The 22,673-nt window shown below is 35.4% G+C and overlaps 1 protein-coding gene across 2 annotated transcripts in view; it reads right to left on the bottom strand.

The window, feature by feature from the left end:
• Positions 1–22,673, bottom strand: part of ABCD3 (ATP binding cassette subfamily D member 3) — a 94,742-nt gene that overhangs the window by 60,925 nt on the left and 11,144 nt on the right. Inside the window, exon 2 of one of the 2 annotated variants that reach the window (XM_069063375.1) lies at positions 10,340–10,376. The exons of the other annotated variant lie outside the window; for it this stretch is intronic. Coding sequence (XP_068919476.1) covers positions 10,340–10,376 — 37 coding nt within the window. The remainder of the gene's footprint in view (positions 1–10,339; positions 10,377–22,673) is intronic. 2 annotated transcript variants of the gene reach the window in all.

Here is a 22,673-nt window from a genome sequence, read left to right as displayed (position 1 = left end):
TGCCACAACTTGTTCAGCCATTCCTCAAATGATAAGCATCCCTTCAATTTCCTAAGTCACTACTCATTAGAAAAATGCAAATGAAAACAACTCTGAGGTACTACATCATACCTATCAGAAATGACAGATGTTGGAGGAGATAAGGGAAAAATAGGTACCCTGATGAACTGTTGGTAGTGAACTGGTCCAACCATTCTGGAAAACAATTTGGAACTTTACTTAAAGGGCTAAAAAAACTGTGCCTACCCTTTGACCCACCAATACCACTACTACATCTGTATCCCAAAGAAAAAAGGAAAAGACCTCTATGTACAAAAATATTTATAGCAGCTCTTTTTGTGCTGGTAAAGAAGTGGAAATCAAAGAGATGTTGAGCTACATATAATCCTGTAGGAAAACTAAACTTTAAACCTACTGCATAGTAAAGAGGACAAAACACAACTGGCCCCAAAGTAACTATTTTATCTTTAGGTGTCTAACACGAATGAATGATGATAGGAAAAACTCTGAAAAGCAAATCATACAAATCTTAGAAGCAGAAAAGGTTCATGTGTATTTGAGTCTTTAGTAGCTGGCAACTCAAGATCCAGTCAGCTGTCTTGTTGATTCTAGCTCTAGAATCTTACATCCATTTACTTTTCTTTACTTACTGACTATTCTAGTTCAAGCCCTAAATAATGTCTCCCTTGGGTTTAATGCCAAAGTCTGGTACTTGGTACTCCTGCCTCTATTTCTCCTTTCTCTCCAATACATCCTCTACAGAGCTGCCAAAATAAATATTCCACGGCACCAATGTGACCATGGCACTCCCCTGCTCAAGAAGTTCCAGTGCTTCTCTACTACCCATACAGATCTCCAGCTCTTGACATTTAAAGCATTTCAAAATCTAGATTAAAAACCACCTTTCCAGTCTAAGCTTACTATACATTACTTACTTCTTTTCACAGGTACTACTTTCAAGCCAAACTGATCTACTTGCTGTCCCCCAAATTCAGCATTCTATCTCACATAATAAATTGTAAAGTTATCACAATTTGATAACTGTTACAACTCTGCTACTATTCCAAATATCTCACAATTATCCCACAGGGGTCTGTCCTGGGAAACAACTTGAAATTATTCAAATAGGGGCAGCCAGGTAGCACAGCGAGTAAGAGCACCGGCTCCAGTGTTGAGAAGACCTGGAGATCAAATCCCAGGCTCAGACACTTAGCACCCACCCAGAAACACCTGGCCGTGTAACCTTGAGCAAGTTACTTAACCCCAATTGCTTAGGGGCGGCCAGGTGGCTCAGCGAGTAAGAGCACTGGCTCCAGTGTTGGGATGACCTGGATCAAATCCGGGCTCAGATACTCAGCACCACACCCAGAAATAACTGGCCATGTAACCTTGAGCAAGTTACTTAACCCCGATTGCTTTAAAAAAAAAAAAAAGAAAGAAATTATTCAAATAAAATGACTAAACCATCTATATCCTTTGACCCAGAGATTCCACTGATGGTAATACACTCCAAGAAGGTAACTGATAAAAAGATTCCATATACTTAAAAATATTTAGAGTAGCTTTTGCAGAATCAAAAAACTTTTTTTTAAAAAATGGATTGATTTATTACTTGGGAAAATAGTTAAACAAATGGTAATTAATGCAATGGAAGTTACTGTACTGTAAGAAGTGGTGATGATGATAAATATAGAGAAGTATGGAAAGACTTAAATGAACTGACAAAAAGTAAAGTAAGCAGAGCCAGGAAAATAACACGCACAATGATGACAATAATGTAATGGAAAGAACAATTTGAACTCCAAAAATTTCCTTTTCTTTGTATTTAAACTCACCTTTTTTTTTTTCTTTTTGGAGGGGAGAAGGCAGGGCAATTAGGGTTAAGTGACTTGCCCAAGGTCACACCACTAGTAAGTGTTAAGTGTCTGGGGCCATATTTGAACTCAGGTCCTCCTGATTCCAGGGTGAGTACTCTATTCACTGCGCCACCCAGCTGCCCCAAGCTCACCTTTTTAATAACTTAAGTTTGTATGTATATGTTTTAAACAGATTTTCACTATCTTCATCATTTTCCTAATCCCTTAAGGCAGACAGTTCTCTAAAGTTCTGCTCTTGCCCCTCTTTTCTGTTCTCTCTATACTCTCCCTTGGAAACTGCATTCATGCTATTGTTTGAAATATCATCTCTTTGTAGGTGGCTCTCTCCAGTCCTGATTTCAAAGGCAGGACAAGAAACCTAGATATCCCATATGCACCTCAAACTCAGTACAACCAAAATAGAACTTACTAATCTTCTCACCTAAATCTGCTTTTCCTTATTTCTGTCAATGGAACATTAACATGAACAGTCACCGGTCAATGATGACACTTCCGATACAAATGCAAAAGATATTACACATAATTAGATTTAATATGTAAGATGAGACAGAAGTCAAAGATGTCTCGGTGATTTCAAGTATAGGTCGCTAGGAAAGTGCTGCTATAATCAAGAGAAACAAAGATATTATTAAGAGGAGAAACAAGTTTAAATGGAAAAAAATAGTTTAGTTTTAAACAAGTTGAATATGAATAGCTAGAAGCTCTTTAGGCTAGCGATGTCCAATAGGTAACAGACAATAAGAAGTTCAAATCTGGCATGTGATCTCAAGAGTTCAAATAAGGCTGGGGAGCTCAATTCATATAAAAAAATACTATTTACTTATCATTGAAACTTGGCAGGCTACAACTCATGACTGGAATGAAGCTACTTTAGGGAACACATTATTCAAATATAACCAATTGGGTAACATTAGGCAACACTGTAACCAAAAAAGATCTGAGTGGAAATCAACTAACCTGAGTGGAGGGATGTAGGAAGGAATTTGGAAAGGAGAAACTGAGGCAATGTGGTAGGCTAGCAAGAAAAACAGGATGAAAAATTCCTGGCATAAATCACAAAGTTGACAAAAATCAGGTAATCATGGTAGTGATGGGATAGCAATAAAACAGAGACCTCTGCTGGCGGTCTCTCCCTCTTCTAGAAAACAGAACAATTGAAAAGTTCTTTATTTGCCTTGTTGATAAATTTCTCTCTCAAAAGGCAAAAGAAAAATAGAGGACTGTTATTCTGAACTTGATCATGAACAGTAAAGGTGAATACGGAGGAAGGCAAAAAAACAAGCTGAGAAATATGGTTTCAGATTAAGAAAAGTCTCACATACATATTATCAATAGCTTTACCAAGAATGCTTAGGTGACAGACATAGCAAGCAAAAAAAAAATAACGCTATAAAAATTAAATTCCTAATAGCTTAAAAAGACAGAAAATGACTAGTTATTGATATGAGTCATTTTCAAATCAGCAGTGTTCAGTCAGACCTTTGATGTTAGAGTAAGGATGAAAATCAACACCAATAAGGATGAAGTTGAGAAAACAGCTTCAAACTAAGTCACTGACTCCAAAAAACAGAAAAAGGAATAAAAACTGACACCAACATACACCAGAACCATTTCCTATGGAAGATGTATCAACGTGAATTGCCACAACTGCCCAGGAACTCGGCCAGCAAACACTTGGACCTCTTGTCAAGCATAAAGACACGGCAAGTAAAATGCAATACTTGTTTAAAACAGAAAGTCAACTGTATAACTTATGGAGGAAAATGGGAAAATATCATAAGTACTGCCTCAAAACAAGAAGAAAAAGAAGGAAAAATTAGTTGACAGAACCCTGTAACACCACAATCACTGAAGAATCAAAATTGAAGGTGACCCAAAAAAACAACAGAAAAATTAAAGCCGGTAAATAAGTAATGTGAATTACTTAATTAAATTAAAAGTAAATAAGCAATGATTATTTGTAGGCAATGCAACAAAAAGCACAAAGGATCATCCACAGGAGATATACAACCAGGGGAAAAAAGGTTTTTTTAGCAAAGAGGGATAACTGACAGATCAAATGCTGCATTAGTCTCACACATAATGAATTTTAAAAACCTAGAGTATGGTCTCCTGACACACTGGATGAACCCTCCATCAAGGATTTTTAGAAGGGCATAAATAGGACTTGTACTTGATGTGATGTGATGAAGTGATATGAACAATTTACAAACATACAAACTGTACCACTGGAGGGATATCTACTAAGTATTAAATGGTAAGTTTTGACGTTAAAGACAAGAGGAGAGAGGAAGAGAAAAGGGGGGAGATGCCAAGAAAAAAATGCTTATAGTATTTATCTTCAAAAAAACTGTTTGGACTTGTTATTGAAAGAAAAAAAAATGAAGTCAAAAGGGCACTAGAAACTTTAAAAAGCTATATAGCTAGTTCCAATTTTGATAAAAGTTCATTAGGACAGGGACTGTTTCATTTATATCTCCAAATCTCTAGCACTCGGCACAAAATAAAAAACACATGCTTAATAACTGAATGATTCAAAACCGAGAAGGAAAAAGCTAAAGGTACTTAAGTACCTCTTAATTGAAAACAAAATCTGGCTATTAGATAACATTTTGATCCTTTTTCTTTCCTGTAAAATGCAATATTTACTAAGGATAGTACAAAAGTAATCTTCAAGCACATGCCTGAAGTACAAGTTGCAGTAGAACAGAATTTCCCTCTAAATTCTCTTTTAAGTTTCTGTGGCGTTATAATTCATATAGTAGAAGTGAAATAGTGTGGGTAACAAAATATCAGATACAATCTATTCATCAACACAGTCTACATATATTTGCAATGTTGTTGACAAAAGTGTAAACCTTGTCAAAATTTTACTGTTTTCTTTCCTAGAGATGCAGAATAAAGCGTTGGGAAAATGTGAAGGGAAAACTGATGTTACAGCAAAGCAAGATCAATAAAAGAACACCATCAGACCTTTTCCTAGAAAACTTTTCCCTTAAGTTTTATGTTACTGTTGGACCCAAGTAAATACCAACTGGAGATAAAGGCAGAACTTGCATCTGAACAATCCTCTCATAATTTAAAGGAAGGAATTCAAGAAAAGAGGAGAGAGGAGAGCAAACTCTTGTCATTAAGTACCATTTGAAAGACTTCAAAGATGAAAATGTAAAAAAAAAAGAAAACCAGTTCAAAGAATAAAGACTAGGAAGTGATACTGAATTTGAAAACTAAATTGCCAAGAAGCACTCCAAACCAATTACCTAAAGATTAAAAATAGGGTCAAGCACTAAAACAAATGAAGAAACATGAGCTGTTTAAAGTTAAGAAATGGCAATGAAATATGATCAAATCCAAAATGGAATGAAAGTAAAAAGAGGTAACATTCCAGGGCTCAAGAACCATTTTATAGAGCTTTTTTGAAGGAAAACACTGAAAGAAAAAATTTAATTCCCTAAGACTCAGCAAAATAACTATGTACAAATAGAAATGGACTATTTATATTCAGGACATAAAATCTTTTATCCTGGACTAGCTTTCCTTTGCCACTAAGAACAAAGAAGTAATTATTCTACTTTAGTAATTAGTAATCATTCTGTTTTTACTCAGTCCAGAGAAGTAGTCATTTGCAAAGGTGGGAGCTCAAGGTGGTAAATGGCTGTATGATATCAAACACTTATAATTTCACTTATTTCACTACTGGCAGACTACTTTGAGTAGTGAGAGAGGGATCTTCTGAAGGAGGCAGGAAGCACTAGAAGGTTAAAAAAAATCCCAAACGTTCCAGCAATAAAAAATTCATTCCAGTAATAAGCCCCTTTCCTGGAATATAAATATCTGCAGGAAGAACTGTGTATTTCTGTCACTTGTACGTAAATGTGAAGCTGTTCTAATGACACTTGGTTTAATCAGTTGGAGAGAAAGAAAATTTTGATAGTGAGGTGAAGGAAAGAAGGAAATTCAAGCCCATCCTTTCAAAGAAATCAAAGAAAGATGAAAAGTAGACTTAAGAACAAAAATATTTACAGCAGCTCTTTTTGTAGTGCTAAGAACTGGAAACTAACAGAGTGCCCATTAACTGGGGAATGGCTAAACATATTACATCACATAAATGTAATTGGGACATTATTGCACCATAAGAAATCATAAAAGGGACAGTTTCAAAGAAATCTGAGAAGGCTTGCTAGGAACCAAGAACTCCCTCTTCTCCCTTTCTCCTAATCTCACATTACCTAGATGCATTCTGCCACCATCTCCATCTTTATCCCTGGATCAAATGAAGAAGCCCTTCTCCATGCCAAGATAAATCCTTCTATATACACAAATGATTGATTCCATAATATCTCAACTTCTTAAGCAGATTGCTTTCTCCATCATCCTCTCTCGCCTATCTTCAACCTTTCCCTGTCTACTGGCTGCTCCTCTACTGTCTATAAAAATGTCCATGTCATTCCCATCCTCTAAAAACCTTCACTTGATCCATCCACCCCGACGACTTACCACCCAATATGTCTTACCCCTTTAGTGACTGAACTCTGAGAAAATCATCTACAATCAATGCTTCCATTTCCTTTTCATTCTCTTAATTCTCTTCAGTCTGGCTTCTGACTTCATTATTCAAGCAAAACTATTGTCTTCCGAAGTTGCCAATGATCTCTTAATTGCTTAACCTTAATGACCTTTTTTCTCAATCCTCATCTTTCATCTCTGCAGTCTTTGACAATTTATCCTTTTCCCTTGGATATTCTCTCTTCTCTAGGTTGACATTACTCTATCCTGGCCCTCTTCCTACCAAAAGCCTCAGTCCTCAGTCTCCTCTACTGGCCTTTGTACAGGTCACACCCATTAAATGTTAGTGTCCCGGGGCTTAGCTCTAAATCCTCTTCTCTTCCCTATCTAGACTACTTCAACTAACCATCTCATCATCATTCAAGGATTCAATTATCATCTCCATGATGATTATTCTCTGATCTACTTAGGGAGCCCTAATCTCTCTATTGACCTCCACACTTACATCTCCAGCTGCCTAATGAAAATCTCAAATATCCTTAAACTCAACTCATTATCTTTCTTCAAAACCCTCCCCCACCCTCCAAACTTCTTATTGCTTCCAAGGGTACCACCCCCATTCTCCCAGTCACCCACACTCACAACCCAGATGTGATCCTCAACTCCACACTCTCATCCTCCATATCCAATCTGTTACAAAGTCCCATCAATTTTACATTTGTTAACACCTCTCATATATGCTCCTATATCTCTGCTTACATTGCCATTACCCTGGTGAAAGCCCTTATCACCTCAGCCTGGACTACTAAAATAGCTTGCTGATTATACTGCCTACCACAAGTTTCTTCCCACTACAATCCATCATCTATTCAGTTATTAAAGTGATCTTTCTAAACTATGAGTCTGATCATGTCACTCACCTACTGAAACAACTCCAATGACTCTCACCTCTAGTTAGGGTCAAATATAACATCCTTTGTTGGGCATTCAGTCATTCTTAATCTACCCTTCCTCCCTTGCCTAGTCTTTACACTTAAAACACACACACACACACACACACCCATACACTGTGATCCAGTGGCAGCAGCTTCCTTATTGTTTGAGCAAAGACCCTCCATCTTCCAACTCCTCGAATTTTTACTGGCTGTTCCCCATGCCTGGAATGTTTTTCTTCCTCATATCTATCTCCTGGCTTCCTTCAAGTCTCAGCTAAAATCTCACCTTATAGAGGAAACTTTTACTTTATAATGCTGGTTCCCTCCCTCTGCTGACTATCTCCAATTTAAGTTGCTTGTACATAGCTCTTTAAATGTTGTCTCCCCTGAACTGTAAGCTCTTTGAGAACGGGGACTATCTTCACTTTTCTCTGTATCCTCAGCACTTAGCACAGTGTCTGGCAATATAGTAGGTATTTAAAATGTTTATTGACTGACTTTAGGAAACTGCAGTGCTTTTAATATCCTCAAGCTTTTCCTTGAAATAAATTTCATCTTTTAACACCAATTTTGGCAATGCTATATGGAATTTAGTAATGATATGCCAGTCTCCAAAGAATTACTTGTAGGTCATGCAAAGGTTAATGGAAAGAAACATGATGGGGTAATGCTTCCAAAAAACAACTATGCAGGAGAAGTTGTGCAAAGACTATTACAGAGAAAATCAGAGGAGGAGGAGGATCAGTCATATAGTAAGCAATGGGTGGTGATCATGTTATGAGACCTAGAAGAAAGTACTCAACATCAGATGGACTCACTGTGAAGAATTTATTGGAGGACCTGGGCATGATTTGTACAGGATGAGAGCTGTGGATGGATGATAATCTGTATCAATGGAAGGCTGAGATTACAGATCTAAGGAAGCATTAAATTATGCTAATACATCATTTCATTAATATACTTTAACAGAACTACGATTTCATAGATTTCAGTGAAATTTGGTGTCATTACTAGAATATGGCAAAGTTTACCTTTTTCCAAAACAGGAATTCTTAATTGGAGAGCCACTGATAGAGGGTAGTGTTCCACAGACTTTTATGGGGGAAAAAATACATCTTAATTTTCACTAATCTTGAAATGAAATCTAGCACTTCACTCAATTATGCATACAGGCCATAAACATCTAGCATGGAGACATATGGCATAAGTACATTATTATAGACTGTCCTGCCAGGAGGAAGATATTGATGAATTAACAAACAACTCCAAATTGCTTTTTTTACTATGATAACCATTTTTTTCTTAGGGTCACAGGAACCTAAATAATCATGTCATTTTATATTTAGCAGACATAACTGCTTATATAACACAGTTAATGAAGCTAGTCTAATTTGTACTCTGGACCTTAAAAGAATACATTTCCAAGACTGCAGAGCAAGGATAAGGCCTATATCACAGCCTACAATTCTACAAGGTGATAAATCCTCTCAGAAAAGACTGGAGGTTTTCAACAATGATAATTTTAAAAAAAAATTTTTTTTAACAATGATAATTTTAATGAGAAAAAAAAGATTCTTGCTTAAAGAAAATTATATGGTTTCACAGAGAAACCATTAAGAATTTAAAAAGACATGGAAGACAAGATGGATGCAAGGATAGATATCTGGAGATGGCTATTAAAGACTAGAATAATCCTGTAAGAATATTAGAAAGGCTAAAACCCCAAATAAGCTGAAGCTTTAAAAAAAGGAAGGAGAAGGGAAGGGTAGCTAGGTGGGGTACAATGCATCAGCCCTGGAGTCAGGAGGACCTGAATTCAAATCCAGTCTCAGACACTTAACCAGCTGTGTGACCCTGGGCAAGTCAGCCAACTCTAATTGCCTCTTCCCAGTCCCCCAAAAAAGAAGATGACGACTAAAAAAATGCTAGGTGAAAGAAGATAATTAAGCAAGAAATAGAAACCTTTCTTGGAATAAACAGGAAATAATAATTGGCTCCAGAGAAGAAAAAATTACTTAACTCCTACTTCACTCATGTTCCTTCTGCCAAAAAGAAAGGTAGAAAAGAGAGAATAAAACTGGCTAACAAGAAAATAAAACTCAAAATAATTAAAGAGATAGTAAGAGAGGACTTACCTGCCCTAAATGAGTTCAAGTCACCGGATTTTGAAAAACTACATGTGAGAAGACTGAAGAAGTACAAATGTGATAGAATTGGGTGATGTCACTTAGCTTTAAAACAGACTGAGATGTGAGAGTTATTAAAGACTTAAAAATGATATTATATCAGGTAATAAGATAAATCCTTCAAACTACATGCCAATGAGAGCAATGTCAATTTCTGGTAAAAATCACAAGAGGTAATGTTAAAGGGATGGTTAGTAAGCATTTGGAAATGCAATCAGTGAGCATTAAGAAATAGCATAGATTCATCAAGAACAAGTCATTTGACAAAGATCCTCATAGACAGCACAGAAAGATAGTAACTGGATTACAAATTGAGTCAGGGAATTCCGTATAGCTCAACTGAAAGGCTGGTAATTTAAATGGATTGAAATCAATCTGAAGGAAGATCTCCAGTAGCGTTCTTGCTTTTGTTCTGTTAAACACAGATGCCATACTTATCAAATTTGCAAATGACAAGAAGCTTTGAATTCAGTCATCAAATATTTAAATGACTGCCATCTGGAAAAGGAGTACAATTTAGCTGTGTTGCTCCAGAGGACAGAAGTGATTATAATAAGTACAATTCAGGGAAGCAGACTTGAATTTAACCTAGGGAAAAGCTTTCTAATGATGAGTTATCCAAGAATGTAATATGTCTCCATCTCACAACTCCAAGAAACATCAAGCAAAGGCTAGATGGCCATTTGTCAGGGATGCTGCTTTCAGGGATTTCTATACTAGAAGGGAAACTGCACTGGGTGGATGATAGGTTCAAATCTGGAGTTCTATTGATTTCTGCTTGTATTTCAAAATTTCTTAGTAAGTGTTACCTCAAAAAAAAATATTAAAGAATTACCTCATTGCTCTGTAATGGTGGTTTTCCACTTTTCTTACTGCAGAGGAAAAAAAAAAGAATGGTTTATTGGGTTTAAAATTTTTAAATTTTAAACTGATTAAAAAATTTTACTGATGTTTTGTTTTTAAAATATTTAAAGATAACTTTCACCCCCGAAGTCTCTTAAAACAAAGTAAAACAATTAAGCAAAATTAACATTATAGTAACCTCATCTGAAAGTGCATGCAACATTCCATATCTGAATTACCCAATTGTCTCTATTTTTAGTTTTTTTAATTAATAGAAATCTATGTTCTCACCCTCCTACTTCCACCCATCAGTTTAGAAAAGGCTTCAAAATGTTTTGCTTTTATAATATTAATGTTATGTAGTACAAATTACTCTCCTGATTCATATAAATCTTCCTATGTCTTTGAAATAATTTCCCTTTTCTTTATGTTTTATTGATGTGGATTATTTTTACATTACAAACATTTACAGATAAATCCAATTCATAAGCAGTCTCTTTTAACAAGATAAAATGAAGTAAAACTAATAATACAATGACTCCCATCTGAAAGTGCTTGTACCATTTTTGCATTTGTAACACCCTTCCCACCTCTAATTTTATAAATGAACAGAAATTTTGCTCCTCCAATCCCAAACACATGTATACATATGCATACATGTATATATATGCATATACACTCATATACATATATGTAGCTATCCATTACAGAGGCATGATTTAGAATACATGCATATGTATTTGTTTTGACTATGCACATGTTTCATTTTCTTGTTGTGAACTTTGTTCATCATTAATATTTTACCTGAATTTTTGTAAATCTTAAATGTTACTTTACTTATCTCCAAAGACATCAAATAATAAACTAATATTCGGAATATGAATTTCCCCTCTTTTTCCACAAATTTACTACCCAGAGTTTGAACACATGAACATATAGTGTATTCTCTTGCTTTCCTTCCATTGCTTACATGTTCCCTTTGCCTAGAATGCCCTCCCTATCCTAATTCATTCAGGAAGTAACTACCCATACTTCACTGCCCAAAGCAAAATCCAGCTCTTCCAAGAAGCCTTCCCATATCTTCCTAGTTGGTAATGTTTCCTTTCAGACTTCACAAAAAAAATACACTTACGTTATAGTTATGTTGCTGTCTTATCTTCCTATTAGACTGTAAATTCTTTGACAGCAGGAATTGTCTTATCTAAATTTATATTTCCAATTCCCAGGAAAGGGCTCTAAACAGGTACTCCCAACAAGTAGCTTGTACCCTCCCTTATCTCTGTCCTTCCACAATACCCACAATAGCAAATACTAGCAGTACCTACAGATATCAAGAACTGAGAAAGTCAGAATGTTTTAAGTGAAGTTGATATTTCTCTACCTTATAGAGCCATCTCAGCTAAGTGAAGCATATTTTGACTACAAAGATAAAGCTGAGTTTCCAAAGCTCTCTTTATACAATATGGTCACAACACTGACTGATAAATGAACCAGAAAGAACCAAAGAAGAAGCTACCATACTCCCTGATTACTAAAAAAGATGATGGTTTTGTAACAAAGATTACTTCTGATTATGCTGACAAAATAAGGACTGGAGATGATGAGTTCTAATATTACCTTTTTTCATGAAATTCCTCTTTAGCCATATCCACTTTTTTCAATGTAAATAGTAAATCACTGCCAAGAAAAGCAAAACTAATGTGGTTCTGTGCCAGTAGCATGTCATACATAAGCAAGTTCAAATCTGATTCAGTTGGTGAGAAATCTCAACTGGGGTATGATCAGCCAACCATCAGTATTAATTAGTTGGTGTGGTAGGCTCATAAAATAAATGAATTGTAACTTCATATTGCCTGCTGCATTTGAACACAAAGTGTATAAACTCCAACTTTTTAAAACTTTCTATAAATTAAAAGTACCATAATCTATCACTTTTCCCAATGTTATTGTAACAAATACAAGATCATTTCCCCAAAAAAGTGCAACTTTTAAAAAATGAAATATGAGAAAGATACATTTGTTTGAAGTTTTCTAAAATAAAATTTTAAATTGTCTCCATTTTTTGTCCCTAATATTTCATAAAAGATAAATAGAAAATGCACTTAAAGAGAAAATCCACTAAATCGGTTAAAAGTAAAACAAAGATAAGAGAGAGCATAAATAATGAAAATATCAAACTGGGAGTAAAAAAGCCCAAATCCATGAAATATAATCAACTATGTTTATGATGAAATGGAAACACTGCCATGTGTGCTTTGTAAAAATGTATTATCTGAGTATCATGAAACCTAATTAATTGAAATAACTTCTTGAAAAGTATACATACAGAATATACTGGTAGTCCAAGAGATTTTTTTTTCCAGAGATAAGATACTTTTAAATAAGCAAAAAGAAACTTCAAAAATCATGCCTGCAATATCCAAAGAACTGTCTACATTGTCTAAAGGTGCTTAGAGAATTGCTAAATATAAAAACTCTTTTAGTAGATAAGGGAAATGTTGGAGCTACCCACAGCTTCCAAGTGATGTGGCAGAAACAATGTCTGGTAGCAGATATCACAGTAGGAAGCAGTATCACCCATAAGTCTGAAGACATATGCTAAAATTAAATGAGAAACTAAAATTTCCTTATTTTGTACTAAAGGGGTATGATGTCACAACAGATATAAAAAATGTTTCTTTGTTTACATATGTATGATGGCTAAATGAATGACAGCATGCAAATTTATTGCTGTCACAGCAAAAAGAAATCTTCAAAATAACTGACAGGTTTGTGGTTTTTGTTAAAGCAAAAACTATGTATGGCAGAACCATACTAGACTTTGCACTGAGAACTCAAACAAAATCAGTATAAAACATAGATCAATAAGTACTAGTTAAAATGAAATCTGAACACGACACGTTTCACAATTACTTGTGCTGAGAAATAAAAGTGAAGAGATACAATTTTTCCAGTTGTTACTAGTATGATCAACTTTATTAATGAAGAGTCCATTGAAAGGAAGGTTCTTTGGAAAACTGCATGACAATATGAGTGCAAAATATAAGGCACTTTTATATTACTGTGAAACACATGACTTTCTCGGGCCAAAATACTTTAGAGAACATTGAAGTAAAAGAAGAAACTGCCATTTTTTTTTAGCAATGATAAAAACAAAGCAAATTCATTTTTTAAAAATTCTCTAATATGTTTGATAAACATTTTAAAAATACTAGATATTTTAAATAAATCAATACAAGGTCCTCAAAATTCATACTGTGATCCTGAAATGAAAAAAAAAAAATTAGAGCTATAGAGAATAAATTTACAACATGGTATTTTTCTGATTTTAACAGTTCCTACCTGTTTGACAAAATGGAAGTAAAGACCTTCTTATTAATGACTTGACAAGATACAAAAATAATTTTCATTTTATTTTGAAGACCTGGAAATATCTAAATATGAATGGATACAAAACCCAACTGCCATTGAAAAATATGATTCATTTGGTCTTACTTCATCTGAATGGTTAATAGACTTGTCCTATGATAGATAAGGCAACCCTCAAATCTTAATATATTTTGGCTATAAGTGGATAAAGATTTATCTGGTTTATTAAATAAAACTGTACAAATTTTTTACTATTTGTAATATCTACTGTGTGCAACACAAGTTTTTTCTGCTGCCACATAGTATATTGTCTTTATAAATTCCAAGTATTGTTTGAAAAAGAATTACCATCAACAATATTAATGATCTGTTTAAAGAAACTCTGTGCCCCAAAAACCAAGTCAACCCATTACATTAATATTTAGTTATAAAAATAAAAATTGTAAAGATTTTGTCAGTAACTTAGCATGCTGATATTTAAGTTGCTTATGTAATATGTAATATCATGCAATGATGTAATAAATTACATCTTATATAATAAATTCTAAACCCTATTTGAATAAAACGTGACCTAATAAAATTATTGTGTAGACTGCTTTATGAAAAAGTTTATCTGAAGGGCCCAACATCTGCTGTTATTAAATTTTCTTAAAAAGTTTGGAAACCATTGCTCTGCACTAAAGATCTCTTTCCTGAAGCTCAATGGGCTCATCCAGGAGCTCCTCACTACTGGCTGGTTTAAAGTGTCAGAGATGGGACATATTTCCTCAGTCCTCATTTGGGAATCTAATCATTTTCCATCTCAAGATAAAACAATACCAGTCCCTCCCCTCAGTGTAGAGCCTAAAATTATATTACATTAATTATAAATAATGGAAGAGCATGCAAAATTATCAAAATATTCTCACCCCACACTCCCCCAAACTGCAAAGCCAACACATGACACTAATAGTTTAAGGATTACAACAGTAACTTCTATGACACACTTGAAGGTTTACAAAGCACTTTTTAAAAAAAAAAACGTTATCTCATTTGATCAATGAACCACTCTGTGAGGTAGGCAATTCTGGAGTTTACGTCAGGGCAGCTGGTGGCACAATAAATACAACACCAGTCCTGAAGTCAGGAGGACCTGAGTTCAAATTCAGTCTCAGATACTTGACAGTTAACTAGCTGTATGACCTCGGGCAAGTCACTTAACACCAACTGCCTTGCCTTCCCCCCTCCAAAAAAAATAAAAAGAAAAAAGGAAGTTTAAGTGATTTGCTGGTCACATAGCCAAGTGTCAAAGGCACACAAGCTGCTGACTACAAACCCATCTAGTTACACTATGCCTCAGTGCTTTTCCTAACCCTTTCATGGTTAGTACATGATTACTATTACCGTCATTTAGCAATTAAGGAAAGTGAAGTTCAGCAGGCCTATCTAGTCAGAGATGAGCTTTTCACATTGTTTGTCCACCACCCTGTCAAACACTTATTTTTGAGTGGGTGCTGGTTTCTACCTGCCTAACTGGCCTTGCTGACCTGCTTCTTCATCTTGGCCTCAAGTTTGTCCATTAATCCTGTATTCCTCTAAAGTCTGGACCTCAGTGTTCTACCTTAACCATGACTTGGGAATCTCCTAGCTGCCAAAAGTTCATTTTGTTGTTGTTTATCATTTTTCAGTCATGTCCAACTCTTCATGACCCCATTTGGGGTCTAACTGGCAAAGGTAGCAGAGTGGTCTGCTATTTCCATCTCCAGCTCGTTTTTTTTTACAGATGAGGAACTGTAGAAATAGGGTTAAGTGACTTGCCCAGGGTAACACAAGTAGTAAGTGTCTGAGACCAAATTTGAACTCAGGAAGAGTCCTCCTGACTCTACGCCCAGCACTTTATCCACTGCTCCACCTAGCTGCCCCAATGTTCATTTTAGCTGTAACCTTTTGCCCATTTTTTTAGCTATTGCATTCCATACCTCCCCTGATTCCAGCCTATCTTCCATGAATCTGTTTCATTCTCAACTTCTCATTATCTCTGACTTCCAGCTGTGCACCTTCAAATGATCATAGTTTCATAACACAATTTAAGATAGGAAGTGATCATTGGGCCCCATCATAAGCTTATGAGTCACTCATTTACTCCTACTGTTACTCAGGTTCACTGATTTACAAAGATTAGGGAGATTAACGCTAACAGCTGGCATTATAACCATATGCCAAACAAATTCAACCATTTAGTGGGCTTGAGGTCACAAAAACAACTGCACCCATGATTTTGCCAATATAAAATGAACAAATTATGGTACTTGAGATAAAAGGCAAATTAATGCTCTGCCAAACTGATGAAAGAATTTTAAAAACATAAGCTTTGAGAACAGAGATGCCTTATACTTCTCTTTTTTCCCATTTCCTACCAGAGCTTTACATAGTGCCCAACGCAGATTCCCTGAAATCTGTATTTCTAGCCCTAATTTTTCTCCTTAGTTCCAGTGCCATATCTCCAGCTGTTTCTTGGACAACACCATCTATATGTCCAAAACAGAACTCGCTGTATTTCTACCAAAACCCAGCTCTCCTTATCCTAACGGAGGCTAGGTGGCATGGTGGAAAGAGTGACAGACCTGAAGACTCATCTTCCTGAGTTTAAATCTGGCTTCAGACACTTACTAGTTATATGACCCTGGGCAAGTCATTAACCTGGTTTGCCTCAGTTTCCTCATTTGTAAAATGAGCTGGAGAAACCACTCCAGGATCTCTGCCAAGAAAATTCCAAAAGGGGTCACAGAGAGTTGGACACAACTCAAATGTCTAAACAACAATAACAACCTTATCCTAACTCCCCTTTTTCTGTCAAGGGTACTTATACTCTTTCAGTCACTCAGGCTCAAAACCTAGGAGCACAATAAAAACTCTAACCATATATCCTTTTCTACCTATTCAAATCATAACTACCGAGTTTAGCCTCTTATTTTCTCCCTCCTAGATCCATGCAATAATCTCTTAAATGGTCACTCCATAGTGAGCCTTTTCCACCTCTGTAATCCATCCTTCACACAGCTGCCAAAAATACTCTTTAAGCACAGATCTGACCATGTCATTCTCCTGAAGTGTCAGTTGTCTCTAGGATAAAGTATAAAAATTACTGCATTTGCCAACAATCGATCAACAAACATTTATTAAGCACTTACTATGTGCCAGGCACTGTGCTAAATGATAGCAACACGAAGAATTATGGCAATAATAGAAGGAAAATCATTTACTAAAAGTGCTAAATGTTACTTAAGGATAATTAATTCAGTGCAGCATTAAATGGGATTAGTTTGTTATAATTTTAATAAGTGAAACAAAAAGATTAAATAAAAACTAACAGCTTAGTCTAAAAAATTCTAGATTTTAAGTAAACTGAATTGTGTACTGGACTGTTCTACAACCTGAGACCTTAGGCACAGAAAACACACTGACTGAGAAACAATGATTATAATGAGGTCAGCAACAAATGAGTCTTTGATAATACATTTTGAAACCTTCACCATTCTCTCCTACATGCCTATGTCAGAGGTCATGGGACCCTGACAAAATAACCCTGAAAACTAGGATAAGAGATTTCCTTATACCAAATCTATTATAATTTCCTATTATAGCACTTATAAATAACTTAACATAAAAGCAAAAAAATTCACTAACCCTCAGTCAAATCAAGGTAATTTGCTACAATGGCAGCAACATGTCAAGTAGCAAAAATCAATGCGTCAGGATCTACAAGGACAACTCCTATTTCTTCCCAGAGAATGTAGACTTTTGAAATTAGTTTACTGAGTAAGAGTGGGATAATGGAAAACCTCTACAGTATACCCCATCAAAATAAGTTTATACAATGAGACTCCATCCTCACCTCCAAAATTTTCATTAAATTCTTTCAAAACACACCTTATTACAATAAATGTCACCTATTATGATGTCTTTCAATACAGAAGTCTCAATAGAGCCACATTACAAGCTTATGTTGTATTATTAATGTATTATTTTTTCCTATTACAAGGATGGCTTATATAAATGCACATTTTTCAGGTTTTAAGCATTTTTCAAAATTTAAAAACAGAAAACACCTCACTGATATAATTATGAAAAAGATTAGAGTACTGTAATCCCTCTTCTGTGCCTTTGTGTAAACTGTCATCCCCTAATGCCTGGAATGCTCTCTTTCACCTTCCATGGAACCCCCAGGTTCAAGGTTCCCTAGGTCCAAAGTTCATTTTGAAACTACAAGGCCTCCTACAAGTTTTCCCAATTCCACAGTCCTCTTCAATTGTTGGTGTTATGATGACTCAAGGAAATGTCTATTTGTATATATTTATCTGTGTACAACTTGGGTACCACCCAGGAAAGTGTTCTTGAGGTCAAGTGGGACTCTGTCTCTGTACACTAAGCACCTAGCAAAATGCCTGGCACATAGTAGGCACTTAATAAATGCTTGCTGAATTGAGAGTTTTTAAACCTTTAAACCATTAAGTGCCACAATCTAATCTGAGACACTAAAGTATCTACCATGCAAGAATCTGTGTTCAGGACAAACTCTGAACCCTTAAATTATATATCCAAAAATAATTTAATAGTCAATTACACCACTTAAGGTAGTCAAATACATTACAAATTGTCATCCTGTGGAGCTGAATTTGGTTTTAGGAAAAGGCCAAAAGTAATTTAGAGTCAAATTTGATGAATAAGATGGGTAACTAAACTCAGTGATATACTTTCTGGTTTAAAAAAGTTTTCACAAAACATAGATGTATGACCCAAAGCAATTATCAACAATGAAGAAAGCAATCACTGAACCACAATTTATGGCTTTTAAATTAGATTTTCTCAAATACCTCAGAATTGATACATAATTAACATGACTGCCCTTCTGAATGATTTCAAAGTCAAAGAAAAAAAGTCACACTGCATTCACATGTGATTTTCAGTTGTAATAATAGCTCATATTTACATAGCCTTTTTTTTTGGGAGGGGGGAAGGTAGGGCAATTGGGGTTAAGTGACTTGCCCAAGGTCACAAGGCTAGTTTCTGTGTTAAGTGTCTGAGGCCGGATTTACATAGCCTTTTACAATTTACAAAGCACTTTGCTATAAATAACAGCAGAGCATTATACACAATTTATAAGATAAGGAAATTGGTTCAAAGTACAAAGTCACTCAATTAGTAAGGGCTAGACCCAGAACTCACACAAATATGCTTCTAAGGAGACAAAGGCATCATTGCCCAATCCAAGTCCTCTTTCTATTGTACTATGCCACCTGTTCTAGGTTTCAAAGATGTTGCTTCTCACTATAGACTTTGATATTTGGTAGTTTTTTTTTAATACATTTTATTGATACTCTTTTATCTTTGCTTCGGAAGTAACCTTCCACTACCATCACACTAAAAACTCTCCTTTGTGACAAAGGGAGACAATTAAGGACACGTACCTGATACAGAAATCTGGTCTGGCAATGTATCATTCTATCCTAACAGTGCCCTACCTCTTTACTGTGAGGAAGGAAATATATTTTATGATCTCTCTTCTCCAGAACTACACTGTTTTCTTTGATTTTTCCCACTACCCAAAAATTCAATCTCTTTTTGGTAATGTTTTAACTTACACTGTTTATAATCCTTGTACATATCTTCTCAATTGTGTTTATTTTCCTCTGCATCAGTTCATAAAAATCTTTCCCCATTTTCCTAAATTCTCATAGCATTTTCTCAGAAATAAATTCTTTCATAAGCCAATTTTTTTTAGCAATTCCTCAATCGACAGGCACCCACTTAGTTAACAGCACTTTCCTATCACAAAGAGCTACTATGACTATTTTGATATATGTTGAAGGCAGCAAGAGAAAATGAGTTTGAATTCTGCTATAGGCACTTAACTAGTCCAGTCTTCAGTACTATTCATGTAGACTCTGGGCAAGCCACTTAACCATTCTCTTTCCTTATGTGCAAAATGAGAACAGCACCTTGTCATCGAACTAGGGTTCCTTGTTTTTCTGGCCTAAAAGGCAGTAAAAAAATTATCCCTGAGACCTGATTATCCCCTTGACTCCCTCCTTCTGGTCATTTAAGGGCAATAAAAAGGCCTGAAGACTGCTAAATTCACTATACCTTGCCCTACTGACCTGACCAGACCAGATACCACGTGGAATCTTTGTTTACAGATGCTAAGTGCCACTTTATCTTTGCTGCATATCCTTGATGTTAGGGCAAAGTAAACTATTTAACTATTTATTGACTTACAAGTGTCTCATCTGATCTAAGTGAAACCTGAACTAAAAGGACGCTGGCACAACAGACCTACATGGAGTGGTCAAGAGGATTAAATGAGATAATATGTAAAACAAACCTTAAATCACTATATAAATATTAGCTATTAGTATTATTAGACTTCTGATTCCATTTTTTACTTCCTTAGGGTTATATGCCTACTAGTAGGATTGCTGAGTCTGGATAACAGATGTTTAATGAACTGTTACTAACTGACTGCCAAGTCAAAACGTATGGACAGCTTAGTCACTCTTCTTGCATAATTCCAAAATGAAATCAAATACGGTGGGACCACTGCACTTCTATCAACAGTGCATCATAGGACTGTCTTTCCACAATCCCTCAAGCTATTATTGTTCACATCTTTTTCCATCTTTTCCAATATTCATAGAATGAGATGAATCATCAGAATTATAATACTTTGTTTTTATCTAAAATATCATCTCCATTAGATGTCATGATTCCTTAGACATGCATACATTTGTCTGGCTTCCCTATCGATTCTTTGGAATCACTCAAACTGCATGACAATCTTCAAAGAAACCTGACTCATATTCATAATTTGTTCAAAACTTTTCTCCCTCAAACTATGTGTCTTTTTCACAGTTAACTATCTAAATGAATCAAATTTCTTCCTTTCAACATCTTTCTAATACTCTGAGATGGAAAACACTTTGTGTATTAGGAACTCCATCCCTACCTCAAATTTTTTGTGCTAATAAAAAACTCATTCCTGACATTACCCCATCCACATAAGCTTCTTTTAACAAGGTGCAGTAGAAAGATTTATGGATGTAGAATCAGAACACCAGGGTTCAAATCCCAGATCTGCCACTAACTACTAGTGAAACCCAGCAAAGATTGCTTCTTTTCTCTAAGACTCAGCTTCACCATCTGTAAAATGAGGAGTTAGAGTAAATGAAGTCTAAGGTCCCTTCCAGTTCTAATCTATGATACTGCAATCCTCTGTGAATTCCATTTAACACAAAATTACATATTAATTCTTGCTTTAAATAATAATGACTCGGTTTGTAGTCAGTTAGTAGGTGGTCACAAATGAAGAAGCCTGATGGGCTCTTCATTCAGTCAACAAGTATTTATGCTGAATATTTACCAAATACAAAATACAAATACAAAAACTCTATGCTAACAACTGAGGAAAGTAAAAGATACGACTTCCCTGTAATCAGTGGAAAGGAGCCACCTGATACTTTAATTTAATCTTTTGTCTGCCTTGGCATGGACAAAAGTTTGTTCTGCCAAGAGCAATTACTGTTTCAAAATGAGAGAGGAATATCATGATTTTCCACTCAAGACCTGTAGGAATGATAAAAAAAAAAAAGGCAAAATTGGTAGTTAGAATGTCACACCAAATTCCAACTCAAAATATTTCAAGTATACAAAACTTTCTGACAATATAAACTTTTGGAGCTATGACATTTTTTAGCTACTAGATCATATACATTCAACTTATTTATGAGACTAAATAATGAATTAGAAATTAAGTAAATGAAGATGAAAATATAAAAAGATATAAACAATTTTCAGGGCTATATTAAAGACCAAGAATCCTTTAACTCAATACAAATAGGCACTTCGTTAATTTCTCTTAAGTTCCAAACTAGTACCTGGAAACTGGGAATCATAAAGATGAATTAAGATGGCAACCAACTGCCACAAACTAGGGTAGGCAAGTCAGCCTAACACAAAGGTGGGGAACCTGTGGCCTTTAGGTCACATGTGGCCCTCTAGCTTCTCAAGCGCAGCCCTCTGACTGAATCCAAACTTCACAGAACAAATCCCCTTAATAAAAGGATTTGTTCTGCAAAATCTGTACTCAGTCAAAAAGCTGCACCCAAGGACCTAGAAGGCCACATGTGACCTCAAGACAGCAGGGTCCCCAGCCCTGGCTAGATGAAGCAGCAAGGCACCCTGAAAAAGAGAAAAAAGGAAAAATGTGCCAGACCTTGACCACCAACTCCTCTCAGACCCTGATCGAGATAGCCCATGATCCTGAACCCAAGAAGTCTGGGAATAATATTAGTGATATTCATACTAATAATATTTAAGAATATAGAAATCATAATAATAATGACATTAAAGAAGAGATACTCACATCTGTCTTGACACTGAAGCCCAAGGACCATGGATCTTTTCCAACTAAATTGCTATTGAAAACTTTGATGTGTGTTGTCTTCCGAATTAGAATGTAGCTCTTTGGGAAGGACTATCTTACTTTTCTGTGTGAATCCACAGCACTTAGCATAGTGCTTTACACACAGTGTTTAATAAATGCTTTATTTATTCATTCATGACTAAAATATATGGAATTCTAGCAATACAAATGCTAAATAGTTATTCTTGTGGTCCCATTCATAAATGATCCCTATAAAAATTTTAATACAAGATGTCAATAAAATAAAGGAAAATACAAAAGTCACTAATTCAATTCAACAAACAATAAGCACATAATATGTGTCAGTGTGCTAAAAATGTTTTTAATGCAGTTTATACAATATCCCTTGGTTCTTAAGTATAAAATGAGGTCCAAGATAAGAAGGCCAGAAATATGTTGGTGTAAGGGTTATGGGATTTAAAGATCTTCCATGCCCCGTTGGACTTGCTGACGTAGCAGGAAGGGGCGGAGCAAGAGGAAGCGGAAGCCAAGCTAGCGT

The sequence above is a fragment of the Petaurus breviceps genome, unplaced genomic scaffold, assembly GCF_028583685.1.
Source record: "Petaurus breviceps papuanus isolate PSGF00001 unplaced genomic scaffold, PetGlider_PUasm1.0 90564, whole genome shotgun sequence".
In the NCBI taxonomy this organism is placed as follows: domain Eukaryota; kingdom Metazoa; phylum Chordata; class Mammalia; order Diprotodontia; family Petauridae; genus Petaurus; species Petaurus breviceps.
The sequence above is the reverse complement of the archived record's forward strand: the minus strand, read 5'-3'. Positions and strand labels throughout refer to the sequence as shown.